Source organism: Gambusia affinis, linkage group LG02 (genome assembly GCF_019740435.1).
Source record: "Gambusia affinis linkage group LG02, SWU_Gaff_1.0, whole genome shotgun sequence".
Taxonomy (NCBI): domain Eukaryota; kingdom Metazoa; phylum Chordata; class Actinopteri; order Cyprinodontiformes; family Poeciliidae; genus Gambusia; species Gambusia affinis.
This window is the reverse complement of record NC_057869.1, coordinates 33,432,138-33,459,376: the sequence shown is the minus strand read 5'-3', so window position 1 is coordinate 33,459,376 and position 27,239 is coordinate 33,432,138. Positions and strand designations below refer to the sequence as shown.

General features: G+C 36.5%; 2 protein-coding genes across 6 annotated transcripts; both read left to right on the top strand.

Annotated features, from left to right (window-relative positions):
* The first annotated feature begins 6 nt into the window (after positions 1–6).
* Positions 7–5,235, top strand: LOC122847195 (intersectin-2-like). The gene is made up of 6 exons (XM_044144657.1): positions 7–149; positions 1,055–1,173; positions 1,246–1,328; positions 1,406–1,489; positions 1,570–1,743; positions 2,895–5,235. Exons 1-6 carry the CDS (start codon positions 138–140, stop codon positions 3,035–3,037), a joined length of 615 nt encoding a protein of 204 aa, XP_044000592.1. The 5' UTR covers positions 7–137; the 3' UTR covers positions 3,038–5,235.
* A 2,185-nt stretch (positions 5,236–7,420) lies between these two features.
* LOC122847205 (protein eva-1 homolog A-like) lies at positions 7,421–25,659 on the top strand. 5 transcript variants are annotated; one of them, XM_044144694.1, is made up of 7 exons: positions 7,461–7,488; positions 11,713–11,772; positions 11,873–12,339; positions 15,587–15,677; positions 22,661–22,828; positions 23,258–23,617; positions 24,842–25,639. In XM_044144694.1, exons 5-7 carry the CDS (start codon positions 22,726–22,728, stop codon positions 24,952–24,954), a joined length of 576 nt encoding a protein of 191 aa, XP_044000629.1. In that variant the 5' UTR covers positions 7,461–7,488; positions 11,713–11,772; positions 11,873–12,339; positions 15,587–15,677; positions 22,661–22,725; the 3' UTR covers positions 24,955–25,639. The 5 variants fall into 5 exon arrangements, with proteins under 5 accessions (XP_044000603.1, XP_044000629.1, XP_044000621.1 ...); XM_044144668.1 differs by having other exon boundaries at positions 7,421–7,488; positions 11,710–12,339; XM_044144686.1 differs by lacking the exons at positions 7,461–7,488; positions 15,587–15,677 and adding an exon at positions 21,533–21,613 and having other exon boundaries at positions 10,785–12,339.
* The last annotated feature ends 1,580 nt before the right edge of the window (positions 25,660–27,239 follow it).

Below are 27,239 nucleotides of genomic sequence, written 5' to 3'. Positions count from 1 at the left end.
TGTACAAGGCAAAAAGCAGCAAGGAGCTCTGGGCTTTCCTTTTCAACGACTTCCTGCTTTTAACTCATGCTGCCAAACAGTTCACCTCTTCTGGGCCTGACAAGCTGTTCAGCAAGAGGACCAACTTCCAGCTCAAGATGTACAAACCAGTAAGAAACCTCCACAGAAACCAGTTTCATTTTTAAACATCCACCAATCAGACGTGTGTGCCCAGTTTCTTCAATCTCTGCAAAGTTTTGAGCAGCTGAAGATGGAAAAACGAAACAATTGATCGGATTAATCATGATGAATCGATCATTTAAATTGTGAACTAATTAAGTAATCAATTAATTAACTGGTGTATACAGACTTAAAGAATATCCCAATTGCAGAATAAAACTGCAAAAATTTCTGGATGAGACAGAAAGAAGAGAATATTACCACTTAAAGTGTAAGTAACGTTTTCAAGTACCTTCTTGAAATAGAAACTTTAACAGTACAAAAGAAGAACTCTAATAAAACTAAACTAAAACAAAAAGTCACAACAAAATAAAACTGAACTATAAAGAAAATCCAAACTATTATAGCTCTGCCTCTGTTGTCATAAACAGTAAAATAACTTTATTTATACAGCGCATTTTCAGCAACAAGGCAGTTCAAACGTTTACATGAATTAGAAGGAAAACAAAAGCAACAAACCAAAAGAAAGACAAAAACGTAAAGATACATGTTTGTTCCCCATATTTAATAAAATTTATGAACTAGCTGGGGTTTTTCTGGATCTTAAGTTTGTTCTGGATTAGAGAGATAAAAAACTAAATGTTGGTTCCAGTTGTTCTGGGTGAGTTCTAGATGTGTATAAAACTAAATGTTGGTTCTCCATCTTTGATTCTTGATTTGTGTTGCTAAGTAACAAATTAACAGGAGTTTCTCTTAGTCTTGCTCCAATATTAAGCTAAATGTTGGTCGAAAGTAATAAATATTCCACAGTTTATAAAAGTATTGAACTAAACAGACAGACCAGGCGAAGAAATGACGTATTACAGAGTGGAAACCCGTTTCCTGTTCTCCACAGCCTGTTCTGCTGAACGAGGTTCTGGTGAAGCTTCCGGATCCCTCCAGCGACGAGCCCATCTTCCACATCTCCCACATCGACAAAGTCTACATGCTGCGGACCGACAACATCAACGAGCGGTAGCTGCTCACCAGTTAGCATCACTCTGATAAACTTTTCAGGTTTTTCACGAACTCTCTGTGTGTCGTCAGGATTTCCTGGGTTCAGAAGATAAAAGTGGCTTCTGAGGAGTTCATCGAGACTGAGAAGAGGAAGAGGGAAAAGGTTTATCAAGGTTGGTCATTCGGAGCGGCCATGTTTGGCTCTGCTGTGTTTTGGTCCGAGTTAAAACCGTCAAACGTGTGTCTGCAGCTCGTTCTATAAAGGGCACTGGAATTGGCAGACTCCTCGTCACCATCCTGGAAGCCACCGAGCTCAAAGCAGCAAAACCCAACGGTGAGTCTCCTTCTCCTCATCTCCCTGCTTCATGTTCCCGTTCTCCTCACTGACTCGTCGTATTTCTTTGTTTCCTGCAGGTAAAAGCAACCCGTACTGCGAGGTGACCATGGGCGCTCAGACTTTCACGTCCAGGACGATCAACGACACCCTGAACCCAAAGTGGAGCTTCAACTGTCAGTTCCACATCAGAGATCTCTACCAAGACGTCCTCTGCATCACCATCTCTGAAAGAGACCAGTTTTCACCAGATGGTTAGCTGCAAACCGAATCCTTTCACCTCTTGGTTAAATACTGTAATATTTACCCACTTCTGATGTCTAAAATCCAATCAGAGCAGCACGACTCCTGGCTGATTTCTGCCTTTTATCTCAACAAAAAGATGCATAATTTCTTTTTTAGCTGCTCTGAATCAGAACTGAAGCACAACGCTGCGTTGTAGCTACATGTGGACAATATGAATAAAGAATTTTATAACTATAAAAATTATAATAAAAATGCTACTTATTATTTCTTTTTTAAGTAATTGTATGTTTGTGACTGCATTGCTCAGCATTCAAAGCACCACAAACACAAATTTTGAAAAGCATTCCCAAGAAGGATGAAGCTAAATACAGAATAATCCCAAACGAAATCCTGCTAATGGAGCATTTAAATATAAAATCAACTTTTTTTTCTTTTTACATTATGTTATGATGTCAGCCTGGAGTGATGCTTTCATGCATGTTTGAGAAATCCTTTGATTCAAATTAAAGAATACTTCATGAATCCCAACGGGAAATTGAATGTTGTTGTAACTCATATTAATTTAAACTCTTCAGAAAGTTATTGTAGACAGTGATGGCTGTTGGTAGGAAATGTCTCCTGCAGCAGTCTGTGTTACAGTGAATTTGAAGAGGCCTCTGACTGAAGAAACTCTGTTTTCTCATGAAGAAGATGTTCAGGGCTGTCCATGATTTTCATGACTTTATGAAGAATCCATAATAGGAATCTTTCATGGAAACAATTTTTATATATTTTTGATCTTCTATTTTTTGAGTCTGTGTACTCCAGTTAATGATTAATCGACTAATAAATTAGTTAATGATTAATCGTTTCAGCCCTACTCACATCACTAGTACGCACTACCGTAATTTCTAGACTATGAGGGCACTTAACAGCCTTTAATTTTGTGAAAAAACGATGCCTTATAATCCAGATTGCCTCGCATATTGCTTATGAAACAAATTAAAAATAGGCCGTTCATTTGACAGTTCGTCATACAATCTAGTGCCTCACATAGTGGAGAAAATACAGTACTCCATGTTGATTTATCACACAAGATCCCAATAAGAGACGTTAAAGTTTTTCTGACAGTTAATGTTGTTAATTTTGACGCTCCTCCGTTCCGTTTCTCTCTCCTCAGGGTTCCTTGGGCGGACGGAGGTTCCCGTGGCAACCATCAAGAAGGAGCTGGAGAACAAGGGACCAGTGACGCGGCGACTTCTTCTGCACGAAGTCCCGACCGGGGAGGTGTGGGTCCGACTCGACCTGCAGCTCTTCAAATAGCAAAGAAGAACTGTCCTTCTCAGAAACTTACCAAAGACGACAAGAAGCAGAAAAGCCCTGGACTGGTTCATGTACCACGCCTTAAAAATGCAAAACTAACCTGAACTGCTGCTGCCGCCCAGTCCTCTGGATCGGCCGTCATCTGTATCCAGCAATACGAGTTTTTGTTTCTACGTTTCCTCCTGATTAAGGAAAGCAACAGTTTCTATCAAACAAACGCTTCCTAGTTGGAGGACAACCTTTTGTTTTATTTTTTTAAACGGTTAAATCAGTGAAATTACCTGCAATTCTTTTACTTCTCTGTTAAAAAAAGTCGGGTTTTATTCTCCTTTTGCCAAATCTTCTCACCCGATTCCAGCCATTGAGTTCAAGTCGTTTTATTCCAGCTGTCGGGACACTAGTATGTTAAAGTTTTAATATTTTATTTTTTTTCTGAGGAGAAGCCGACTCGCGCTGTTTGACTCGTCTTCATCAGGAGCGTCACAAACGATGGACGACAGATGACAGACAGCAGCGTGAAACGCCTCCGACAGCGGGACGAGAAATTTCAGATTGTCGCTCTCTCTTTAGGCAGAAGAGCTCAGGACTTGATGTTTTGAGGTCATTTCCTGTTTTCTGTTGTGTTTATATCAATATGTGTGTGAAGTTTAAGGATTCCCAAGTGGGGAGAAGTTGATGAAACAATGATGGAGGCTTTGATTTTTGGAGTTTAGAGAAATGTCACGTTAAGACTTGAGTTGTTCAGATGAGATCATTCTTCTTTGCTTTTTTCAATCAAAGCCAAATTGATTTAATTAATTCATTAGACGCTGACCTGCCGACCTCTCCCTGTGTTACTCTTACAGATTCAGGATTTAAGGAGGATAACATTTTAAGGTGGCACAAATTAATTATTACTAATTGATCCCTCTGCTCCTGTTTAAACGTCTGTGGCTTCAGGAGTCAAATTCAGCAAACATGCAGCATTAAATTCTGGTCAGGTTTCCAGACTGACAGAACTCTCTATGGAAGCCCTGTAGGGACATTTGTATGTTTTTAGGGCTCTGACCAAATTTATCTTTTCTTCTCATTCAGTGTGGAAAAAAAAACAAAAAAACAAACTGTTTTGATTGCAATATTTTTGTTATTTTTCTTTTTAGAAAATAAATTATAATTTATTCTAATTATAATTTGGAAATAGAATTAAAATAATTATTAATTAGAATAATTTATAACTATTCTAATTTATAGAGTAGTTATATTCTATAAATATACCATCCTTATTGTTGATAATAAATCTACATTTAAATTGGAATGAATCACAAATAAGGATAATTAATAGTCTTATTATTAATGAGTGGAAGTTTATTCTTACCATAATTAATACCAGTAATAATGGCATTGATGTGTTATTATTGAGGATAATTGATCCGGTTTACATAATCAGTGATAACTTTGTACATTATTACTGATGGGATTAAATACTATTAATAATAATATAATAATACATTCTGTAAAAGCAAAAAAGGTTAAAAAAATTAGCACAGCTCTTAAAAATGAAAAAGAGAGAAATTGTATTTACTAAAGTCAAACACAAAAGGAGAAATTAAACTTGCCCAGACATAATTATTATTATTTTCTTTGTCTTTCCTTTTGACCAAAACTCACTTTTTTACTTCATTCAAGTAAAAAATAAATGAATAAAAATATTTCCTTTCATAAATGCTTTTCTTATTTTCTCATAACTCATAAAGTTAGAAGAAAAAAAGTCAATTAAAATAAAATACATTTATCACCCTTCAGGTCTTCCATACATTTGCCTTGTTTTATTTTCTCCTGAATGCAAACGGACTTTATATTTATTTCTTTATTTATGCGCGTGACTATCTGGAGTCCTTTTCTGGATGAAACCTGTTGATGCTGTTTTCACTGGTAGAAGTCTGACCTGCTGCATGTTGTTCTTTCAGTTTTATCCCGTCCACTTGGTTTGTTTTAAAGTGTCGTATTAACAAATGTTTTTCAAACGCCTAGAAAATGTTACATGATGTGATTATGTCTTATCTGTATATTGGTGGTAAATTTGTTTTAGTTTTTATTTTCTGTTTAGTCTGCGATGGCTGCTGCAGTGACTCACTGACACAGTGTTTTGGCCTTCACATGATACTCTGAATCAGGTTTTTAGAAGGCAGAATAAAGACATTAAAGCTGATAAAACCGTGGGATTTCTGACTGATGGTGTGTAACAATAAATACACAATTTCTGTTCTGATTACGTTGCTTTAAAACATTTAAAAAAAACTATTCTACCACATACAAAAGTAAGCAAAGTAAACTTTGAATCTGAGGAAAGTTGAAACAATAAATATTTATACAAGCGTTTAGCAAATAAAACAAATTAACCGAGCAAAAGCAGAAAGAATGTCTTTGTGTTGAATGTGAATGTCTGGTTTCAGTTCTAAATGAAAAATTGCCAAAAATTTCCAGGTAAAATATTATAATGAAATTTTGTGACAGAGTAGATGTAATTTTATTATTTTTAGCTGAATATTTTTGACATTTTTCACTTAAAAATGCAATCATATATCAGGCTGAACAGGTTTCCTTTGTTGTTATTACATCAAAAACAAAATGAGAATTTAAATTTACCAACATAAAAACAAAGATGTATTTTTATATACATATTATCTTCACAGCTGAAATTTTCACTGCACAGCTCTGAAATTTCAAGCTCAAATCCAAAATAGTGTACAATAAAAATATTACACCTCAAGTTTTTCTTCACCCCCCCATATAAAATATGTTACAACCTGGGTTTGTATTTCCTTTTTTACTTTGGACATATTTAAACTGATGCTACTAGATACCAGAAAAGATAAAGAAAATGTCTAGTTACGAGCGTCTATAACCAGATATTTTCTTGCTTCTGTTGTCTCCTGGCCAAACGTCAGTAGACTGGACACCAATGAACCTCAACGAATCCTTCTTCACACTCCACCGACTCCAACTGGGGGTACAGAGCAGCAGCCATTATGTAACCGCACCAAGCTGCTCCACGCTGCCCTTACAGCAGCAGCACACCGCAGCTGACTGGACAAAATTAGCAGAACCTCGCCCCCTGAAGTGGCGCTCATGGAGTCAATGACATAACGTTTCCAAATGTGTCACACCTGATCCATTGTTTGGCTTTTGTTGCAACAGGGAAATCATAATGTGGGACACACCTGGAGCTGTATTTAAGAGAAATTATTGCAAATTGCACAATATTCCTGCTTTCTGGTCTGGATGTTTGTAGTGTAGCATCAGTTCAGTAGGGAAAATTAAGGTTTAACTATTTTATTAGTCAGTTTTCTGGATATACACTGCAAAAATACAAAATCCTACCCATTATTTTGTCTAGTTTGTAGAGCAAATATCTTAGTATACTTTAAATAAGACAAAACCGACAAGGTACTATTTAGCAAGATATAGGAGGCTGTTTTACGTCTGTCATTTCTTAATGCTGTCTAGAAAACTATGAGACTCACTTGCAGATTTTTTTCATTTTTAAGTAAAACATTTTTCCATGTTATAAATGAAACGATCTCCCTGCGGAACTACTAGATTTTCCTCAATCATAAGGAATTACTAACTTAACGCAAGCTACTATCTCTTGTTAAAAATATATTTATAAGTTAGTTTTGTCGTATTTCAAGCGTATGAACATATTTGCACTAGAAACTAGACAAAAAACTTACTGATATATTGTGTTTTTACAATGCACTGAGCTTTGAATTATCATTAATGTAAATCATGAGATTCAGCTTTCCACAAAATTGTTAAATTTAAATTCTTAATTTTATTGACCATTTTTCTTATATTGGATAACGACAGCCTGAGTAGATACAAAAATCAGTTTTCAAATGATGATTTTAGGGGGAAAAGCTTTCCAACCCAACCCAAAGCGTCATGGGGTTTGGACCTTTTCCTGCAGGACTTTCTAATAGAGAGCAAAATTTATGATTAACATCAATTATGGTAAGTTGTCTGACATCTTTAGGAAGCAATCCAACCACAAACCACCATACTCCCATCATACCGTTTTACTTTCAATATGATTCTGAAATGCTGTGTTATTTTTCGGTTGGATGACAAACTTTTTATCTTGTTAGCCAACAGAATATTTGATCAAAATCCCTGCAGTTCCTTAATATCGTTTTGGGGATAAATATAAGATGTGTCATTGAACAGTTTAGGGTACACAAAGCATGTTCATTACATTTTTTTACATGAAATAAGTCTTAGATAATTGTTGTGCCTATTTTGAGCTCCTTTCAGAATGACTTTTTTTAGGGCTCTGTCACTTTAAATCCGAATCGGCAGCTGGTGACCACGCCCCCCAGCTCAACATTCACACTCATACCTGAAGAAAGCTGTAGCTCGACGCGCTTTTATATAGCTGTGCATTTAGAAGTGATTCGAGTGGTTTCTGGATGGTAAGTCGACAACAAAACACTGTTTTTCTTTCCCCCAGCAGCCAAAATGCAGCTCATACAGCGGAAAAACCAAACTTCCCTGGAGCTCCACTGGGGTTGCTAGGTGACGGGCTGGGCTGCCTGGGGTTGCTGGGTAACGGCGCAGCGCCAGTTTAATGTGACTTAACGTTTGGAAAGTTTTTAAAACGGCTCTTTTTCCCGATACAAAAACATTAAATTATTGCCGGAAAAAATAACTGGCTGTTTTTTAAGCACTTGGTCTGTTTTTAGAAGCAGTTAAGACTCAAATGAATGTTTAAAAATATTCAGAATTTGAATTTTATTCAGATTTTATGAGACTGTAAACAAAAGGATATGTGTTTTTTATGTATACAGTGTGTGTAAGGTTCTAGTTTCACTTATTTGTAAATAACAGTAAGACAATAATCTGCCATATAGCCCACGTAACCAAAATGACCCATAAAAGTATAGAATATTTTATATTAAGGCATACAATAGAAGAAAAGTGCAATAGAGCGGAATAGGAGCAGCTTAAAGTCAGAGCAGGAACACATAATAAGATATAGAAAGAGGTTATAGAGACAGAGAGACGTGTGCAGAGAGGATGAGTCCGAGAGGCCCTCAGTTCCACTTGACTCAGTCATGGGAATGATTAGATTATCGCCACATGAACAGCTGTCTTATATAACACACACACACATTTGGTTACTCTGCTATCCCCATGGGGACACTTACCCACATTATATTGTCCACAGCCCCTCACCCTAACCCTGAACTGAAACAACTTAACCCATACCCTAAAACCAAGGCTTCATCCTCAAGGAGCGGTCTGGACCAGACAGGAGCACCCCAGAGGGCTGGGATGTCTGAAGTGCCCACAGGGATATGAAAGCAAAACGCACACACAGAGATAACTTGAATATAATGAGGTCTGTGTTCTGGCCAAAAGTCCTGGCTGAGTAATGGTGCCCCATAGCAACAGAAACTCTGGGTAATAAAAGAGACAGTCCATGTCTAAGAGGAAAAAGCAGGGCCAGTCGGTTCTCGTGCTGTGAAATATATTGATTAAAGACACAGAGAATGCTTTACAGTATCCGATTCTCCACAGAATCAGTTTAATATTAATGAAACGTCAGCCTGGAACTAAACTATTTTAGGGAATCAAATAGAAGTAAGACCGTAAATATTTTAACAAAAACTTTCTCGAATCCTCTTGATTTATTTTTTAATATATTTCCTTTTTCTTACAATGCTTGAGCGTGCCAAGCTGCCTGTACAGCTACACTGCGAAAACACAAACACTTACCAAGTATTCTTGGTCTAGTTTCATGCAATATCTCAGTAAACTTGGATTAAGACAACACACATAATTTGCCAGTGACTAATACTTTTTCATCAGTACTAGGGAATTACAGCAGTGACTTAAAACAAACTCATACATCTCGATGAAAAGTTGCTTGTAAGCTTGTTTTGTCTTCTTTTAAGATATTTTACTAGAAACTTAACCAAAAATATTTAGTAAGATGTTATGCTTTTGCAGTGTTTCTAGAAACATCTTGCCATTTTTTTGCGGTTCCAATGTATGCTTCACTACAGCATGTTATGGTTAATCTGTAGTTCTTTTCTTAAATCATGTTTTTATTGATAAAACAACGTTAGTGACATTTATTCATACTTTGGTAGCTAATGACTGATGATTTATCCGTCAGTTAAACCCAGCAGGAGAAATGTAAACTGCAGAGAAAACTCTGAGTTCCTCATCCTTAGTCCTGTCCCTCAATATTTAACTGATGACAGACGATTCCTCACAGGACGCACTACATGGAGTTAAGACTCTTAATATTTCATCAACTTGTGCAGGAGATGCAAAAAATAGATGTGCTGGTATGCAAGATGTCCACATGCGGTGCATTCAGCATGTACAATATCAGGTTGTGCTTATTGTTCATAATTTTCTTATATTAGTGTTTTAATTTAGCAATGTATTTATTGCCAAAGTTTGAAGCAAAAATGTCAGTTTTCTCTCTTTTGTTTCTTTAACACCTGTAATATTTTATCTACAGGAAAGTTTAAAGACACAGAAGCAATAATTGATACTTGAACCATAACAAGTCAGGCAAACACTTATCTACACATACCATAAATAATTCATATTAAATTTGGATTCAGCAACTTTGATAAGATTTGTGGGTTTATATTTGAATCGTGTCTAGTTGTCTTTGTTCACTGAAATGATTTATGAAACAGATTTCTGCTCCAGAAATGTTGCAAGTTTTTCTAATTTAATATTACAATTTACCTTTGCATTACTGTAACAATGTCAATTAAAAGAGTGTTTTTAGATTATCCTAAAATACCTTTTTGTTGATTTTACACCTTGAAAGAAAAAACAGCAAAATGCTTGGAAATTATCTTAAAAAAGCAAAATGAAGGGGCTAAGATTAAAGACAAACTTTACAGAGCTTAATTGGGGTCATAAAGTTTGTTCAAAAGAAAAAAATTCAAACAGAAAAAAATTAATTTGAGAAAGAGTTTTCAGTTTCACATCTTTTTTTTCTAAACTTTTGTCAATTTCATTTTTTGCTTTTGGTCATAATGTAGCTCCATACATTACTGTTCACCATTGAATATTAACAGTATTCTCATGCATGTTTGATAAATACATTGTTTGTAGAGCAATCCCTTCACTTCTCCACTTTTGGGACTTTACTAATCATATTTCCAGCTTCATTTTTTATTTTTTATTTTTTTAATTTAGCACATGAAATCCAATTTGAACTCTTAATTATTTTTTGTCCTTGTCACTTCAAATTAGGCTGGAATTAAAGTTTGTCTTTGTGAGAGCATTTATTTCAGAGCGCTTGTAGCCTCAGAGTATTACTGACATTGAAGTCACCCTCCCATTCACCTAACAGCGATGTATAATGTAGGATATGTACAGCATTAACATTAAATTAGACGGCTTCATCCAGTGTGTGGAAGCTTACTCAGCAGGGGGTAGATGAGGGTGACGATACTAACATTGGTGGCGGTGGGATCTGTGAAGAGCTGCTGCAGCAAAGCATGAGTGTGCAGGCATGCGGCAAAATAACGCAAAAAACACTGATGGTATAAATTCATCTGCTTGATTTAAATGCATTGCTGAACAAGCTTCAAAGAAGTTTGTAATATTTCTAAAGCTGGCTGCATGAGCTAACTCAGATTTTTCCTTAATTGTTTGAGAAATGTTGGTTGATTTGAGACGTTGTTTTGTAAGTATTACCTCTGCCGGCGTGTTTTTCTTGCACATACCTGTTGAGAGCCGTTGGCCTGGAAAAAGCTGCCAGCCCCCAGCCAGAGGCGGGAAGATTTTCAGCCTTTTCCTGTTGCGTAATGCCAGCTAGAAAACAACCTGCCAACAGGACAGGTTGGCTGATCAAAATTTAATAAACAGAATCTGGTCGACTTTAACCTAAATTAAACATGGTTTGCTGGCTCACCTTGGACACGCAAACTTTTGTTTCTTTATGTTTTTCTCATCAGAAGAATTCATACACTTCAAACTTTTAACATTTTATTACATTGTTGCTGCTGTATATTCTTCAGTGTTGGGATTTTATGTTATTTATACAGAGACAAGAAACTGTGGCAGGAGTGTTCAACCTTTCAACCTGAAGAGACATTTTGCTCTCAGGAAACAAAACTAGTTTATTTGGCCGATGACTTTTTGGAAAAAGTCAGATTCGTTGTGAAGAATTTGACTTAATATGAGTTACAACAAAAATTTTGTTTCTATTTGGTATCAATAAAGTTTTTTTAATTTAATTTGAATTGAATTAACTCACAAACCAATCATCTTGTGTTCTCGAGATTACCTTATGTTGAGAAAACCATCGGGAAAACGTAGATTTAAAATATGTCAGCTCTCAGCTTCCGTAGGTTTTTATTTCAGTATTTCAGTTTTGGGTTGTCATATTTTATTTTAGGTATTTAAAATATCCTCCAGTTCCATCGTTAAGCTTATTGCTCTTCGAGAGGGAAAACTTGCATTCTTAAGCAATTATCAATATATTACTTAAAAATATTCTCAAAACATCAATATTATCGTTTATCGCAATAACTTCTGGGTCAATTTATCGCTCCGTAAATTTGTTATTTTGACAGGCCTGGTTGTGACAAGTTTTACATCGTAAATGCTGATTTAGTGACATGACAAATGTGTTTTCCTCTCCTCTCTCTAAGCAGGAGGAGTGGCACCCAGTCTGCATGTGCAGTTATGTGAATGTGTGTGTGGCGTCGTTGCCTGTAAGTGAGAGAAAGAAAAGGATGCAGAGGTTTGGCAGCGAGGGAGGAGGAAGATTCACTCGACCTGTCCGGGTCTTTCATGTCACATTTCTGCCCTCAGGATCTGACCTCTGTAACTCTGTCTGGAAAATAACCTGGAAAAGCTAAAATGGAATAATGGAAAACTGCCCTCTGGAAAAGAGTCGGAGCAACGCGCCTCCTCTTCCTCCTCCTTTTTCTCTTCCTCCTCCTTCTTCTCTTCCTCCTCTTCCCTCCTCGTCCTGCTGCTGCATCAGACAGGAGAACTGAAGAGAAGAATGAAAGACGTTTTTAATTTGCTCCTGCAGAACTCAGGGAGAGGCGCTGGAGCTTGTGCGCCAAAGTGAAGGCTTCATGTGGATTTATGCATCTGATTGTACAGTTTGAACTGTTTTAGTTTCTGTTTAAGAGGAAAGAGCAAATAGTGGAGGGAGAGAGGAGGGGAGCGATGAGCAGGGAGATGAGATGACTACAAAGGACAGGAGTAAAGAGGAGAGTTGAAGAAGAGAAAGCAGAAGACTGGCATCTGAATCCTGTTATTATTAAACTGTAAGTATAGCAATATACATAATATTTGATAAAAACAGCACTTTTTGGTAGTCCAGATCCAAGTATTGTGCAGAAAGTCTCCTCTGTATTTCTTTTTTTCTAGATATTCAACACTGCTTCTGCTCAGTTTGTCCACTTTCTGCTGCTTTCTTTGCATTTTGTCTCATTTGATTGTTTCTGCTCTCTCTGCGTGTCACGTTAGCAGCAGGAGAGGGAAAGGCCACTGTCACATCGTGTTAGTGTTATTAGACATGCACAGAGGGAGAAATACACTTCAGCTTTGATGAGAGCATTCTGGAAGATATGTGTGTGTGTGTGTGCGTGTGTGTGTGTGTGTGTTCAGAGACAGAGTTATAGCGACAGTTTTCTAAACCAACATTTTGCTGCGTAATAATCTGGTCAGTCACAGCAGAAAGGTAAAGAAGATTGCACTCTGCGATAAAATGAGGATCAGGATTTGTTTTTCCTAAATGTTTCTTAATTTAACAAAAAAGGAAATAAACATTAGCAATGAGAATACAACATGCACACCAAGAGCAGATTGTCTTCTTCTGAGGATTATAAATACATGTGTTTTATTTTAAATGGTTAAAGTAATTGAATTACATCACACATTGAAATAACAAAAATTACACAAAAAAACTTTGAGAACTGGTCATTAATAATAAAATTAATTAATTATTCAATAAACTTTTACTCTACTTCATTAAAAGTGAGCAGATATTAAAGTGCCCTGTATAATAAAAAGCCAAATTTTTTCTTCTCGGTTCAATATTAAGTTAGACTTTCCTGTATTATGTAAATTAGGATTACCAAAATTATTTTAGTTTGAAAACTGACAGAATAATGAGAAAGAAAGACATTTTTTATGTTTAAAAATTAATTTATCCAAATTCAGAAGTTCACAAGAAGGCTTTAAATATTTGAGAAAGCCAAATATTTGTAATCTCAAGGCTTTGTTAGATTCTCAATTATTCATTTAATTTCTCTTTGGGATCAGTTAAGTACTTTTGAATTTGAATTTGAATTAATTAACAACAACTTACTTTCATAGAATGAGATCTCAATGAAAAAATTTAATCTTATGTTAAGTGTACGTTTTAGATACAGCAAAAGTATTTTTGACCATGTTTTTTATCTTAATTTTTATTTCATGCTAAAATCACAAACATTCAGGATCTTTTTACTCAAATACAGACTTGCACGCACAAGTCAATAAACATTAAACTTGGATACGTTTTTCAAAGAATATTGTTTTTTTGTATTATTATTATTATTATTATTATTATTATTATTATTATTATTATTATTATTATTATTATTATTATTATAAAAACGCTTTATAGATCAACAAAAACTTTTTTTCAAGATGACGGGGTTCCATTAATGACAGAAATGTGTTAACGTGTCTATAGTATGTTTCTGTGGTGTGTTTGTAGTGTGTTTATTTACTGTGCTCTTATGTGTATATATGTAATTTGTATAAACATAACCATAGACACCTGAACATGTTTTTGGCACCAACGCTGCGTTTACAATGGAGCCTGAAGTGACCTAATAAAAATTTTTTTTGCCTTAATTAATGCGACCCGAATCTGATCTTTTCATTACTGTCTGAAGAACAGGACGGATTTTTTTTTGACTCGGGCCACTTGGATATCGGATACATATCAGATCTTTTCAAATTTTTCAAGTGTGAAAAGATTTTATGTGAATCTGAATGTTCAGGTCTCATCGATCCGACCTGAACGTCACTGATACTCGACAAACGTCACTATTCTGCGTACTGATACTCGGAAGCGGGAAGAAAAACAACAACCATGACAGACTTTAATGAGGATTAAGTTCTTAATATGCTGCTCCAGTCGGATAACAGCTTCAAATGTGTAAACTAAACTCCACCTTTAGCTTCCATGTTTACTTCCGCAAACACTGAGCACTTCTTCTCTTTTGTAGCGGTTGGCAAAACACTGAGTACACACGGTATTGCGCCCTCTACTGCGCATGCGGGACACTTTGAGGTCGTTTGTAGTTCACACTGGAGGTCGCATACAAGACGCATTTATTTGGAAGTGTGAACGACCACATCAAAAAAAAATTTAATTAAAACAAAATTAGAATTGGGTCACTTCATGCTGCAGTGTCAATGTAGCCCAATAGAATCTCATGTAGGCTAATATCTGTTTTGTGAATATGGCTGTAACTCTTCTATATGTTGTGCAGCACATGAAGTATTTATTATGCAAGTATATAATTTGAATTAAAAATAAATGCGGTTTGTACAGTTTGTTTATACTGTACGAATGCATCCATTTATCACCCATATTATTGTTTTTATTCATTAGTCACTCCCACCAGAAATGTGACATCTATTTCTTTTAAAAGAATATTTAGTTTTTTCTATTTAATAAAAGGCGAATGGACAGTGTCAGTGATGGATGCAGCTAGATGATGGTGTTATGTTGTAGCTTGTGTTGTGTTGACTCCTGGGCAGAGTGGCAGTGATGCCTTGGCTGCAGGCCTTGAGTGTCTTTCTGATGACATTACATAACTATGATGCTCAGTTTCCTAATATTAGAGTAAGATATTCATTGGATGCCTATTTTAAAATCTGGGCTTGTAATAACCTTAAATAAAAAAATCATGTTGACATGTTTCCTGCTGTAAGTCGCATCCAGACTTTGGAGGGAAAGCAACAGAGGGTGAGAAGGAAGGGCAGCCACTTCCTGGAGCTTTTCCACACAACATCACAAAGCGACTCTGACAGTCGGTGGATTTAGAAGTGCTCCGAGGTTGTGTTCATGCAATGGTCGACAGCCACGCTACTAAATTCCTCGGTTAGTTTTGTTAAACAATTCAAACCCTGATGTGCTGCTTTTCTGAGAATGAACAGGTATGACAGGGGGAAAAAAGCATCTGGATGCTTTCAGAAATGTGACAGCCGAAACACACATCTGTCCTCCAGCATGCTGTCTTTTTATTGCAGGTCAGTAGTGCTGTCTTTCTGCATTTTTACAGCTGAAGACATCCTGAGAAATTAGGCCAGTTTGATCTCCTCTGAGTGCATCATACATTTTTTATTTATCAGAGTTTAAACTCGTGCCCTGTCTTTACAGCTTCTCATCACTAGAGTACAACATTTAGGTTTTAACGTCTATGTTTTCGCCACCGTTTAAAAGTTAAATGTTTAAAGACAGTGTGAAGCCATTTCCAGGTGTTAAAAACAGAAGCTGCTCTGTCTTCACAGATATTTTCTTACACTGGAAAGGGGAAAAGTACCCAACACATATCCTGCATATTTCACTGACATTTAATTCAACTCCACTTACCCTGTTTTGGTGAGTTAGGAATGCCAAAAATAATTTCTGTTGGGGTTTCTGCTGGGGTTCCGTTACCTAGCAACCCCCAAGTGGAGTTCCGCCCGTTGCCTGGCAACCCAAGTGGAGCTCTGGCAGTTTTGGTCAGTTGGTTTTACTGCTGTATGCGGTGAACAGTGACTGCTGGAGAAGACAAGAGTTTTGTATGGAAGTAAATATGTGCCATCAGAATTTGAATAAAAAATACCTCTGAAATTTGAATGTTGTATATTAGTGCTTACTTTTTCAGTATTAAAATAAATTCAGAATATATTTTTAACCTAAAAAAAAATTCAATGTCATTATTTTTGCAGTAAAAAAAAATTCGGTGTAATTTTTTGTACATGGTTGCAATTTTCAGTTATTAAAAAAATTCACATTCCTATTTCAAAGTGATCAAATTTTCAATATACATATTTTTCACAGTTTAAATTTTCAGTGTTAAAAAATTCAGCATATAAAAAATTCAACTTTTCAAAATTCAAATGCAATATTTTCGTTGTCCTCCAATTCAACTTGCTCAAATTGCGTCTCAAATTCAGCGTCTAAAAATTCGCCGTCTCAAATTCAGCGTCTAAAAATTCGCTGTAAAAATGGCCAAGGTTACTTCAGGTCACAGACAGTAGCAATGGATGTCCGATTCCAACATCCACCTAATCACGTGACACAACCGTCATATTGAAGAAATACTAGCATCACCCAGGCTGGCGACCATGGAGGCGAATAAAACCCAACGGTGAGTTTAATGCTTTCATATTTCTATAGTATATTTTATTTTGTGCATGAAGTTTGATACATTATCTTAAAGCCTGATTTAAAACACGGGTTGGGCCGTTGTTAATCTTACACCGTAGTGCCGCATATTACATCTCGCTACCTCCTAGCACCCCCAGCCCTCCCCGATGTCCCACGTATTTCCCCAGTTTGATTTCAAAAAGAAATACCACTTGGGTCAAGTCTAGAATCTTTAAAGAGAACTGATGGGTGGCGACATTCTGGGTTGTTTGTATGTTGTCTTAGGTGAGACTGAGACAGGCAGTCTTAGTAAAGTCGTAATTTTTCAGGAGATGCTACCGCTAATATCGCTGCCTTGTGTGCTTCAAAGAGGGGCTGTGAACACTTTCCGACATTAATTATAACCACAACCCCATTCTGATCAGCTACCGTATTGTTCAGGTGACTTCATTACAACATCATCCAAAATACTGCTTCTCTTATCTGACAATTGTTGATATACAATATTAATTTACATTCTTTTTACTTTGCCGTATAAAACCTCGTTCTGTTACCTAGCAACACTATAAACAACCGCCTTTGTTTTTTCAGTTGATTTTAACTCATTTTCAAGAAAATATATGCTTGTAAGTACATCTGTTAACTTATTTTAGATTAAATATCATAATTTAATTTAGATTACTGTGACTTCTCAATGCTGACCTACTGATGTCAAAATACTTTTTTATTTTACTGACAATTTTTTAAATGTTTTTTTTTTTTTATCTTTTCAAGGAACTTTTGCTGAATCATATTTTTGATAGACTCCGTGATCGTTTGGAGCAGGAAGAAGCAGTTTTATATCTGGGAAGAGTGTGCACAATCAAAGGTTTGTACAAATGACAAGTTTCAATATGTGATGCTTTTGAATGTCTATAGTAACATTAGCTTTGTGTGGTCTTCAATATGATGAGATTTGAAGGGCAGTTTTTAATCGTTTATTACTCCATAATTGAAGGACTGAGCGACTGTGGAGAGATCTGTGGACGGCTGTAACATGCATCTATTATGACGTGCTACACTACCTTAAAGAAGAGGGATACCTGGACATTTCAAATGAAGCACTCCTCTTCTGTTGCCATTATGTCTTCCTGCCATGTCTGCAGGATGATCTGGATACTTTCTGCAGTGGCTGGGACAATCACCCACTTCGAACTGAAGCAACATGACTCCTAACCTGCTCTGGGTTCTTGGTCGTACACATCATCCAATTCCTGAACCCCACGGTGCCTTGACAGAGGTTATAAAGATTATAACGGAGGCTCAGATGTATTTGCTGAACATTTTATGTTCAGATTTTTATTGAATAACAATAGCTGAATAACGGCAAACGGCTGTTTGTAACCAAGCAACCAAAATCACCAGAAGGCAATCATGTTTTAACAAGATAACTATCACATTTTAATAAGATACATATGACGTTATAACGTGATAGCGCTCAATTTTTTTCCTGTGACAGCAATACGCCTTCGTGCCAGTTTAAAAATTCACCATTTATGAAATGTAAAGCAAAATGCTGATCATGTTACCACAGAGGTGAATTTTAGTGCTTTTATGGTAGACATGTCAGAGAACAAAAATGTTCTAAATTTGTAATTTGTTTTTTTTCTTTACTCAAAAGGAACCCATTAGGTACATTTGTACATTGTTGTATTGCTTTACATTACTTGAATTATAAGAATCAGAAAAAGTTTTGCCTTATGTTGTTTATTTTCTAATACCTAAAGCATATATGAACTCATCTAAGTACATTCAATAAAATTTTGCATAAAAAAACAATTTCAGTTTCATATTTAAAACTGCCTGTACAAACAGTACTGACTCAGAGAAATGAAATATCTACTCTGAACATTGTTATTCTAGTTCCTCTAGTTTTGAATTTGACAAAACTAGAGAAATTAGAGTAACAGCAATGTTGTCGCTCTAATGAGTAATACATATGATCACATTTAAACATATGTATCGAACTTGTGATCTGACAAAATCAGAAAATTGAATTGATTCTACATTTCAACAAAACTGTTTTGTTTTAACAAACTGATTCACAAACAAAGAACTGCTACAGCTTAAATGTAGATTGTTTTTTATTTATTATTATTTTTTAACAGGTCAATCACTCAAAGCAAGCCAAAGCCAGACTGCGTAGAGGAAATGCATGCTACAAAATCCTCACTGAAAGAGTTCTAATTCCAGTAGTGACAAGGAATTCTTAGTGTTTTGTAGTTTCCACAAACAATCTCCACAGACAGACTTGCTGGCAGATTTTCCCATCCAGTCCAGAATTTCATCATGTCTCCTCTTCCTCCACTCCGTGGTCTTTCAGTTAGTAAATTAAGTAAGTGGCTTGCAGATTCAACAATAGCATCCTGACTACCCTGTAGTCACAAAATATATAAAAGACAAAGTAGCAGTTGAAAAAGGATTAGTTAAAAAGAAATTTACACTTCATGAGAATGATCACTTTTACTCAGGAAAGCTCTGTGCTGTAGGGTTCCCACCTTTCAGAAATTAAAATAAGGATCTAGCAGATGGAAAGTGTCATTCTATTTCACTAGAGAAACTAAAACTGCAGTACCATAAGTTTTAAAGAATAAAGAGACAGTATAATTTCTTCAGTTTCCCTCTTAATTTTTTTTTACAATTGCTAGCATTCATCCTCACTGACACTGTTCAGCCTGGCATGTGTGTCTTCCCTCTCCTGTATCTTTGCTAGGACATGGTAGAGTATCGGTTGAGGACGTTTTAAAAAGACGCAGGTTGAGAGCGGCTCACCACGACCGCTAACCATCTTTTGCACCCTAGTGTTTCTAGGCAACCGTGACATCATCAATGGTCCAAAGCGTTCTGGGGTCCTTACTAGCTCCGCCACATTAGCTGAGCTTAACATGTCTTGTGTTTTATTTTGTAATTATTGTTACACTAAATGTTTATATGCATGTGATAGGCGTTACTGTCGGACATACAGAAATACCGAACAAATCGCTCTCGTTACGGGCGATTCCGTATTTTACTTAAAGGGATGGCAATCCTACTGTGCTCTTCTCTCATTAAAATTATAGAAACTATATAAAACACAAATAAATCTACAATTTGTAAGATTAACAAACCCGTGTTTTAAATCAGGCTTTAAGATAATGTATCAAACTTCATGCACAAAATAAAATATACTATAGAAATATGAAAGCATTAAACTCACCGTTGGGTTTATGCTCGCCTCCATGGTCGCCAGCCTGGGTGATGCTGGTATTTCTTCAATATGACGGTTGTGTCACGTGATTAGGTGGATGTTGGAATCGGACATCCATTGCTAATGTCTGTGACCTGAAGTAACCTTGGCCATTTTACAGCGAATTTTTAGACGCTGAATTTGAGACGGCGAATTTTTAGACGCTGAATTTGAGACGGCGAATTTGAGCAAGTTGAATTGGAGGACAACGAAAATATTGCATTTGAATTTTGAAAAGTTGAATTTTTTATATGCTGAATTTTTTAACACTGAAAATTTAAACTGTGAAAAATATGTATATTGAAAATTTGATCACTTTGAAATAGGAATGTGAATTTTTTTAATAACTGAAAATTGCAACCATGTACAAAAATTACAATCAATTTTTTTTACTGCAAAAATAATGACATTGAATTTTTTTTTAGGTTAAAAATATATTCTGAATTTATTTTAATACTGAAAAAGTAAGCACTAATATACAACATTCAAATTTCAGAGGTATTTTTTATTCAAATTCTGATGGCACATATTTACTTCCATAGTTTTGCTGTAGACTTACCATGTAGAAACCACTTTCTGGATTCTTCTCCCTTCAGGTGTATTGTTGAGTTGGGGCCAGCAGCAGCTTATTTGGATTTAAAGTGACAAGACGCTCTAAAACAGCTCATTCTGAAAGGAGGCAAAACTGAGCAGATTGAAATCTCATTTTCTAGGAGTAATTTTGTGCAAAAAGAATGCAATGAGCATGTTTTGTGACCTGACCTAACATGTTCGATGAAGCATAATAGGTCACCTTCAAAGTTATTCTTGTATAATGCCATGAACTCAAAAGACTGTGAGCAAAGGTGTTTAATATTCTAGTTGCAGAGCTGAACACAAAAGCAAAAGCACAACAAAAGCTTAAGCGGGACCCTGGAAGGTGGTGTGCCAGAATGTGAAAGGTAAAAGCCATTACCTTTTACCTTGTGTTGGCATTTTTACCTCCAACAAATATGTTGGAAGGAGAAAACAAACTCCTATGCTCATCAGAGTTGTGTTTGTCAGGTTTATTACCACAAAACACACTAAAAAGGATCTGCTGCTCTTTATTACCTTTAAATACCTAATTACGGCGGATTAATCGGGAGAAAACAATGCAGTGACCTCTGCAAAATAAAGATAAGCAATCACAGTGAAATATAAACTTGTAGCTAAGAGTCATTTAAAAGTCCAAGCTAGAAATACAAAACAGGCTACAAATACTTCCTTGAAGTTGCAACAACACTGACTTCAAGATGAGAGCACCAGTACTAATGGACTGGGAGTTTTAGGAACTTAATCCACAGAGTCAAGTTTAATCCAGTCACTGACTGGTACAACTTCATGTTCACTGCATCTCATCCTCTTGTACCAACACCATCTATTCCCTCTGGAGGAAGAGATTATCCCTTGTAAAATCCATTCATTGGTTTTTGCCAGTCTGCTGACTGTCGTAAACACTGAAAACATGCAACATCAAATAATTTTGGGTGAATAATGTAGTCCTTTCTGTCTCAGTATGCCATGATTCATTATTTAAAATGTGTTAATAATACAGATTCACGCTGTGGCTCTGCAAAACCTGAATATTGTGAAAAAGGGAATAATTAATGTATTTTAATGCAAAATAAGGTAGATAGGATACATGTTGGAAATTTCTGATGGCGACCTTTCGGAGGTGATAAAACTCATCAGAGTCATGAGGTCCTTTCAGTATGTTTTCCACTCAGGGTGCGATTTTGGACATTTATCTGTGGTGACATGGTGACTGTGTAAGCACTGAGCAACACCTGCCCTTTTCCACATGCTCTGCACAAAGGTCAAGTGTACAGACCTGCCTGGCTGATGGACGCACCGCCTGGGGATTATTTCACTGCAACCAGGGAAGAAGAAAAACGAGGTGGGAAAGTGAGAGGAGTTTAGTTCACTGTACAGAAGCAACACAAAAATAGATTGACTGCTTTAAGAAACTGAATTGTGAGTTAATTAAAGGGAACCTATGATTCTTCATTGAACAGGTTATTATAGTTGCTGCTGGCCACGCCCCACAAACTCAATCTTATAGTAGAAAAGCAGAAGTAGAGGCTCCTGCACAAACAACAAGAATGCAGAAAGTAGTGACAAAACACTTGCCTCTTCCAGCAGCCATTGTACAGCAATAAAACCAGCTGGCTAAATGTACTGGAGCTCGGCTTGGGTTGCTAGGTAACAGGCTGGGCTTTGCTGAAGTTGCTAGGAAACGACACATTGATCGCGGAATGTGACTTAACAATCAGGAAGTTTGTGAAATGCCTCATTTTCTAGGCATCAAAAAACATTAACTTATTGCCAAAAAAACGGCTGAATGTTTTTTTTAAACAGTTGAACTGTTTTTAGAAGCAACTGAGGCCATAATGGAAGTATAAAAATCTGTATTGTGTAAAAAAATTTAATTTTGCATAATAAATCCCCTTTAAATTATTTGCATTTGGATAAAACAGTAGCATGTTCAGCTTTAAATTAAATCCCCTTCAATTATTTAAAGGGGATTTAAATAATTGATTATTTAAATCAATTATTATTGTGATTATTGTGTTTCTTTAGCACCCTAAAGAAGCATCTAGAGTGCTTCTTTCGTTGCACATAGCTGCAGTTACAATCACATGCCATGATCTTGTTTCATGATGAGTTTGTTTTGTGTTTACCATGATCTAAAACCATAGATGAACATGCTACTGTTTTATCCAGTAGTTTTATGAGTTTCACTTTTCATCTTGATTCTGTTTTTCATAAGGATGTTACTTTTTAAGTTCAATTTGAAATCCTTTATAAGGACTAATAAACAAATGCCATTATTAATATTACTAATGATATTTATTATTTCAAATGCTGTGCAGAATTGTTAGTTTAGATGCAACAGAACCATTCACTTACTCTTCTGCGTTTTCCTAAAAACCTGACAATCCAGGAGGAGAGATGAGGCACTGATCTAACTTCTCCAGGAACTCACACCGATCTCATCTCTTCCACAAAATGAGCACTCCAACACCCGGAAGCCCAAACACGGAGGTGAAGATGGGGTCCCAGGAGATGGCGATGCTGAGCAACCTTTTGGCTGCTTACACTTTCATTGCAGGTAGGATCAACAATTCATGAGGGATTGTCTGTGATCAGTCGTTTGATTATAGCCCTCACGTATTTCTGTGTTGAACAAACATTTCAACACATCAGTGGCTCTAAAATTATACTCAAGTAAAAGTAAAAACTGTCCAATAAGTTACTCAAGTTGGAGTGCAAAAATGTTTCTGGTTTAAAGGCTACCCAAGCACTGAGTAACTGTTCAAAAACCTCTGATTTCATATTTAAAAAGTACATCATCAGACAGAAAACATTGTAAAGTTATGTCCAAATTCAGATTTTTTAAGACTAAAATACAAACATTCAAATAAATTTGCAGTTTGAAGAAGCAGAGAAAGGAGGAGATGCAGAATGTAAATACGGAGGAGGATGAAACCATCGGCTGCCTGTTTAACTCTGAATTGATTGTTGCTTCCCTTTGTTGCAGACCAACCTGAGAGAACAGCTCTCGTGTTCCTCGGCGGTGTGTGTGTTGGTCTCCTGGTCACGCTGTGCGCCATCGTCTTCCAGATACACTGCCGAGCGGACTGCCACTATGGCAACAGCAACGACCTTCAGAATCGCCAAAGGGTCAGACATCACCGTCGCCAGCACCTCTGTCCCCGCCCTCAGCTCACAGACGGCAACCCAGACAACCCCAGTGCTGTGGTTGTGGCCTCTGGAGTGACTGGGAACACTGGGGACTGTGAGCCAGAGGACTGGGATGATACGTCTGACCTGTCGGCACGGCGACGCAGGCGCTTCGAGAGAGCTCTGTTGAACGCCACCATGTTCACATCTTCTGAGGGTATCTGTCACAGAAACACTTTTTAATGGTCTTTTATAGTCTCCTTTAATCAATCAATAAATCAATCAATCAATCAAGTTTATTTGTACAGAACATTTCAGCAGCAAGGCCATTTTTTAAATTATATTTTACATAATAAGAACACAAAGTTACAAAGTTTACAACATTACATTTTGATGAGTGTCAACACGAACATCAGACACATTAAATATGTTGGTCAATGTTTCATTTGTTATGTTCAAAAGAAACTCTAAACAGGTGAGTTTAATGAAAAACGTTATGTTACAAATATGCATTCAAGCTGCAAGTGTAAATTCAGCTGTTGTCACCTTTGATTAAGATGCGTTAAAGAGCTTAAAATAAACAAATCTTTTAATAAACTGATCTCACACTGTAAGTTCTTTATTCTTTGGGGAAAAATAGGAGGTCAACTATGCAAAATTTACTTTTTTCACATTTTTCTTCTTCCATTTGGGATTCAACTGCCTCTAAAATCAGCCCAACGCTTAAAACACAGACATCTGTTTTATGGCTATAAGTTAATGTCTTTTGGTGTCTGGAAAATGAGCCATTTCAAAAACCTTCTAATTGTTAAGTCAAATTGTGTGCTGTCACCTTGCAACGTCAACCGAGCCCAGCCCGTCACCTAGCAACCAAAGCATAGTTCCAACACTTTGGTCAGCTGGTTTTACTGCTTTATGTGATGTACAATGGCTGCTGGAAAAGTTACAAGTTTTGTTGTTGATGACTTCAAAAAACAGCTCTGAATTTCTAAATTGGTGAAATGATATAGTTAATGTAGGAGATACGTTTATGTCTTGTTTAACCACAACAGTATAGGGTCACAACTTGAAGATTTAGGACGAAAAGGTTGTTGTAGGCATCTGTAAGGGTTCAGCAAGAGAAATATGTTAAATGTGTGTGAATTGTTCAATCCAGTGTGTTAAAAACTGTAATGACACAAACATAATCAAACATTGAGGCAGGACTAAGAATAAATGGTTTGAGACCTCTGCTCACTAAGTAAAACACTAAAAAAATAACTCATCAAATGGATGAAAATGATTCTTTATGAAAATGTTTTCTTGTTGGGTCTGAGTTTAGCTCTGATTTTCTGGGTTTCTGCACACAGTCCAACTTTATGTGATAAATGAAACGAAATGTTAAGTTCTAAAAGTAAATCAGAGGATATGTGTTTCAGAGTGTCTGTTTGTGTGTCTTTAGAGCTGGACCGGGCCCAGCGACTGGAGGAGCGGGAACGGGTTCTTCGAGAGATCTGGATGAATGGACAACCAGACATCAGCACAGTGACTCAAAGCCTCAACAGATATTACTGATGGAAAACCAGAACGACAGATACAGACCGGGAAGAAAACAAAGCGCAGGCAGTCAGATGGAGGACTGGTGCAGAAAAATGAACATAAACATGAAACCGTTTCCACGGCAGCAGTGAGCCTCTGAACAATGAGGTAACTCTGGTTTGTTTGGGGCTGAACAAGAAGAGAGGACAGAAATGGATTTTTCAAAGACTGTCTAGCAACAAAACAATTGTCTGTAGCTGATATTTAATGAACTCTGGGTTATGTGACTGCTGCCATTAATTTACTGGGATGTTTTATCTTTTCTGTTTCTTCGGCACTTCTCAGTAGAACATGAAAAGGAGCAGAAGGGAATAACAATCCAGAGTCCACAGCTTGATTTTGTAGAATAATGTTGCACTTTTCTCTGCTGACCCTATATTGTTTGTGAACCTGCAATAATCAAAGTGTTGCAACTTGATACTTTTATATTGAAGGGCAACTTTCTCTTCCAAGACGATCATGGAAACTCTATCACAAACATGGTGATATGAATACTGGTGCTTTTACTGCTGCATTTCAATTTAATCTAGTTGCACACTGAATGACATCAGACACATGAAGCACTGAGGATCATCACCTCTGATGCATCACTTTATTACAAAGAATGATTAACTTAAATTGAATATTTTATTAACCTTGTTTTGATGTACTGATTAAACTGCTGTATGTAAGACATTAAAATGGTGGCTTTGCAGTTTTTTTAAAAACACAAAGTAGACCTATTATGCAAAATTCACATTTTGCACATTATTGTACAAGTTTTACAATAATGTGCTTAAAATAAATGCATTTATTTAATTTGTGTGGCTCATAGAATATCAGTCAATTGAATCAGTTTCAGAGTATGCAGACAATTCTTGTGTTTAGAACATAAAATGAAAATCTCTTATGCGTTATTAATCAACCTTAAAAAAAAAGAAGAAAGAAATTTAAAATGAGTATTTGAAGCGCTAAAATTTATATAAATTCATGCAGGTGATGAGGGTATGGATATTTTGAACCAGAACAACCAAGAAGAAAAATTGTAAAAGTGTGTAAAGTTCGTCACCTGGTGTCGAAAAAGTGCAACTGCATACTTTCAACCTCTTTTTTTCATTCTTTTTTATTTATCTTTTATAAACGTTACTAAGTTAATTCAGGTTAAATTTTAAGTAAAAATATAATGAAAACAATCTAAGCTAACTAGCACCAGATAAACAAACAACAAAATCCCAGCAAAGTACTAATGTAAATACAGCTAAAAAAATTCAAAACAAAAAAATAAAGACACTCCAACAAACTGGGAGTAAACCAGTCCCATTTGGGAATGTCAAGAAATGGGCAAAAAAAGGCTACCCAAGCAAAAAAGGCAAGAAAAAACTGTCCTAGACACAAAGTGGATTCCGGTTAATTACTACGCTAACAAACAAGGAGGTGATCTGGAAGAAGCTAACTGAGGACATCTAGCGGTGATGAGGTGAAACAGCACATTTTTGTCGTTGACTTCTTCTTTTCAGTTAGTTTTATTTCTCTTACACAACTTTTTAAACATTTACTTATGGCTAAACAATAATCGATGTCATGTATGTGCTCCAAAAGCAAGAATGTTTAGCTTGAACCGAAATGGATGCCGTTTGCAAAGTGAAAATCGCTAGCCAGTGCGGCCATCTGATTGGACAGCTCGCTCAATGATTGGCTGTCGAGCTGCTCAACTTGCTCAACGGCGCTCAGTGATTGGTCGGCATAGGGCATTTGCTGTAAGCTTTTTCTGACTCTTTCATTAATATATCTTTTGTGAAAGATGACACTGAATCGCAATGTGCCAGAGGTATGATGAAATGTACAAGTTTTTCCCCATGTTTAAAGTGTGAAAAGCAGGGTGCAAGTCGGTGGCAGCAAAAGCGTAAAGCACCTGGTATTTCCAATGCTGAGGTTTTTGACAGTTTTCTCACATGCAACTGCAGTTAAAGCAATCAACCGTTGAAGTCCTGAAATGTTTCAGTGAACAATTGTTGTCTAGTCAGTTGTTTTTCAGAGGGGATTCCAATATGAGGTTTGTAAACTTGGTGGAAGAGACGCCGAGACTGACAGCAGCTTAATGATAGCTGTAATACTGAAAACACTGCTGGTGACAATAAAAAACCGACAGAAAGAAAATTCACGGTTCTCTCGCTGTCTTGTGAATTAACAAATCAAGGAGCCGTCGTACTGACGTCACCGAATGCAGTTGGGGGTCAGGAAGTAAATGCTGCCCATTTATCAATGTTTGTTTGAACTATTTT

What these genes read in the sequence shown, in the direction of transcription:
- LOC122847195 (XM_044144657.1), top strand. An exon ending in ACCGACAACATCAACGAGCG is followed by an intron (nt 1,174 to 1,245) that starts GTAGCTGCTCAC and finishes GTGTGTCGTCAG; the next exon opens with GATTTCCTGGGTTCAGAAGA. An exon ending in CAAAGCAGCAAAACCCAACG is followed by an intron (nt 1,490 to 1,569) that starts GTGAGTCTCCTT and finishes TGTTTCCTGCAG; the next exon opens with GTAAAAGCAACCCGTACTGC.
- LOC122847205 (XM_044144677.1), top strand. Translation starts at nt 22,726, where the DNA reads ATGAGCACTCCAACACCCGGAAGCCCAAACACGGAGGTGAAGATGGGG. An exon ending in TGCTTACACTTTCATTGCAG is followed by an intron (nt 22,829 to 23,257) that starts GTAGGATCAACA and finishes CCTTTGTTGCAG; the next exon opens with ACCAACCTGAGAGAACAGCT. An exon ending in CATGTTCACATCTTCTGAGG is followed by an intron (nt 23,618 to 24,841) that starts GTATCTGTCACA and finishes GTGTGTCTTTAG; the next exon opens with AGCTGGACCGGGCCCAGCGA.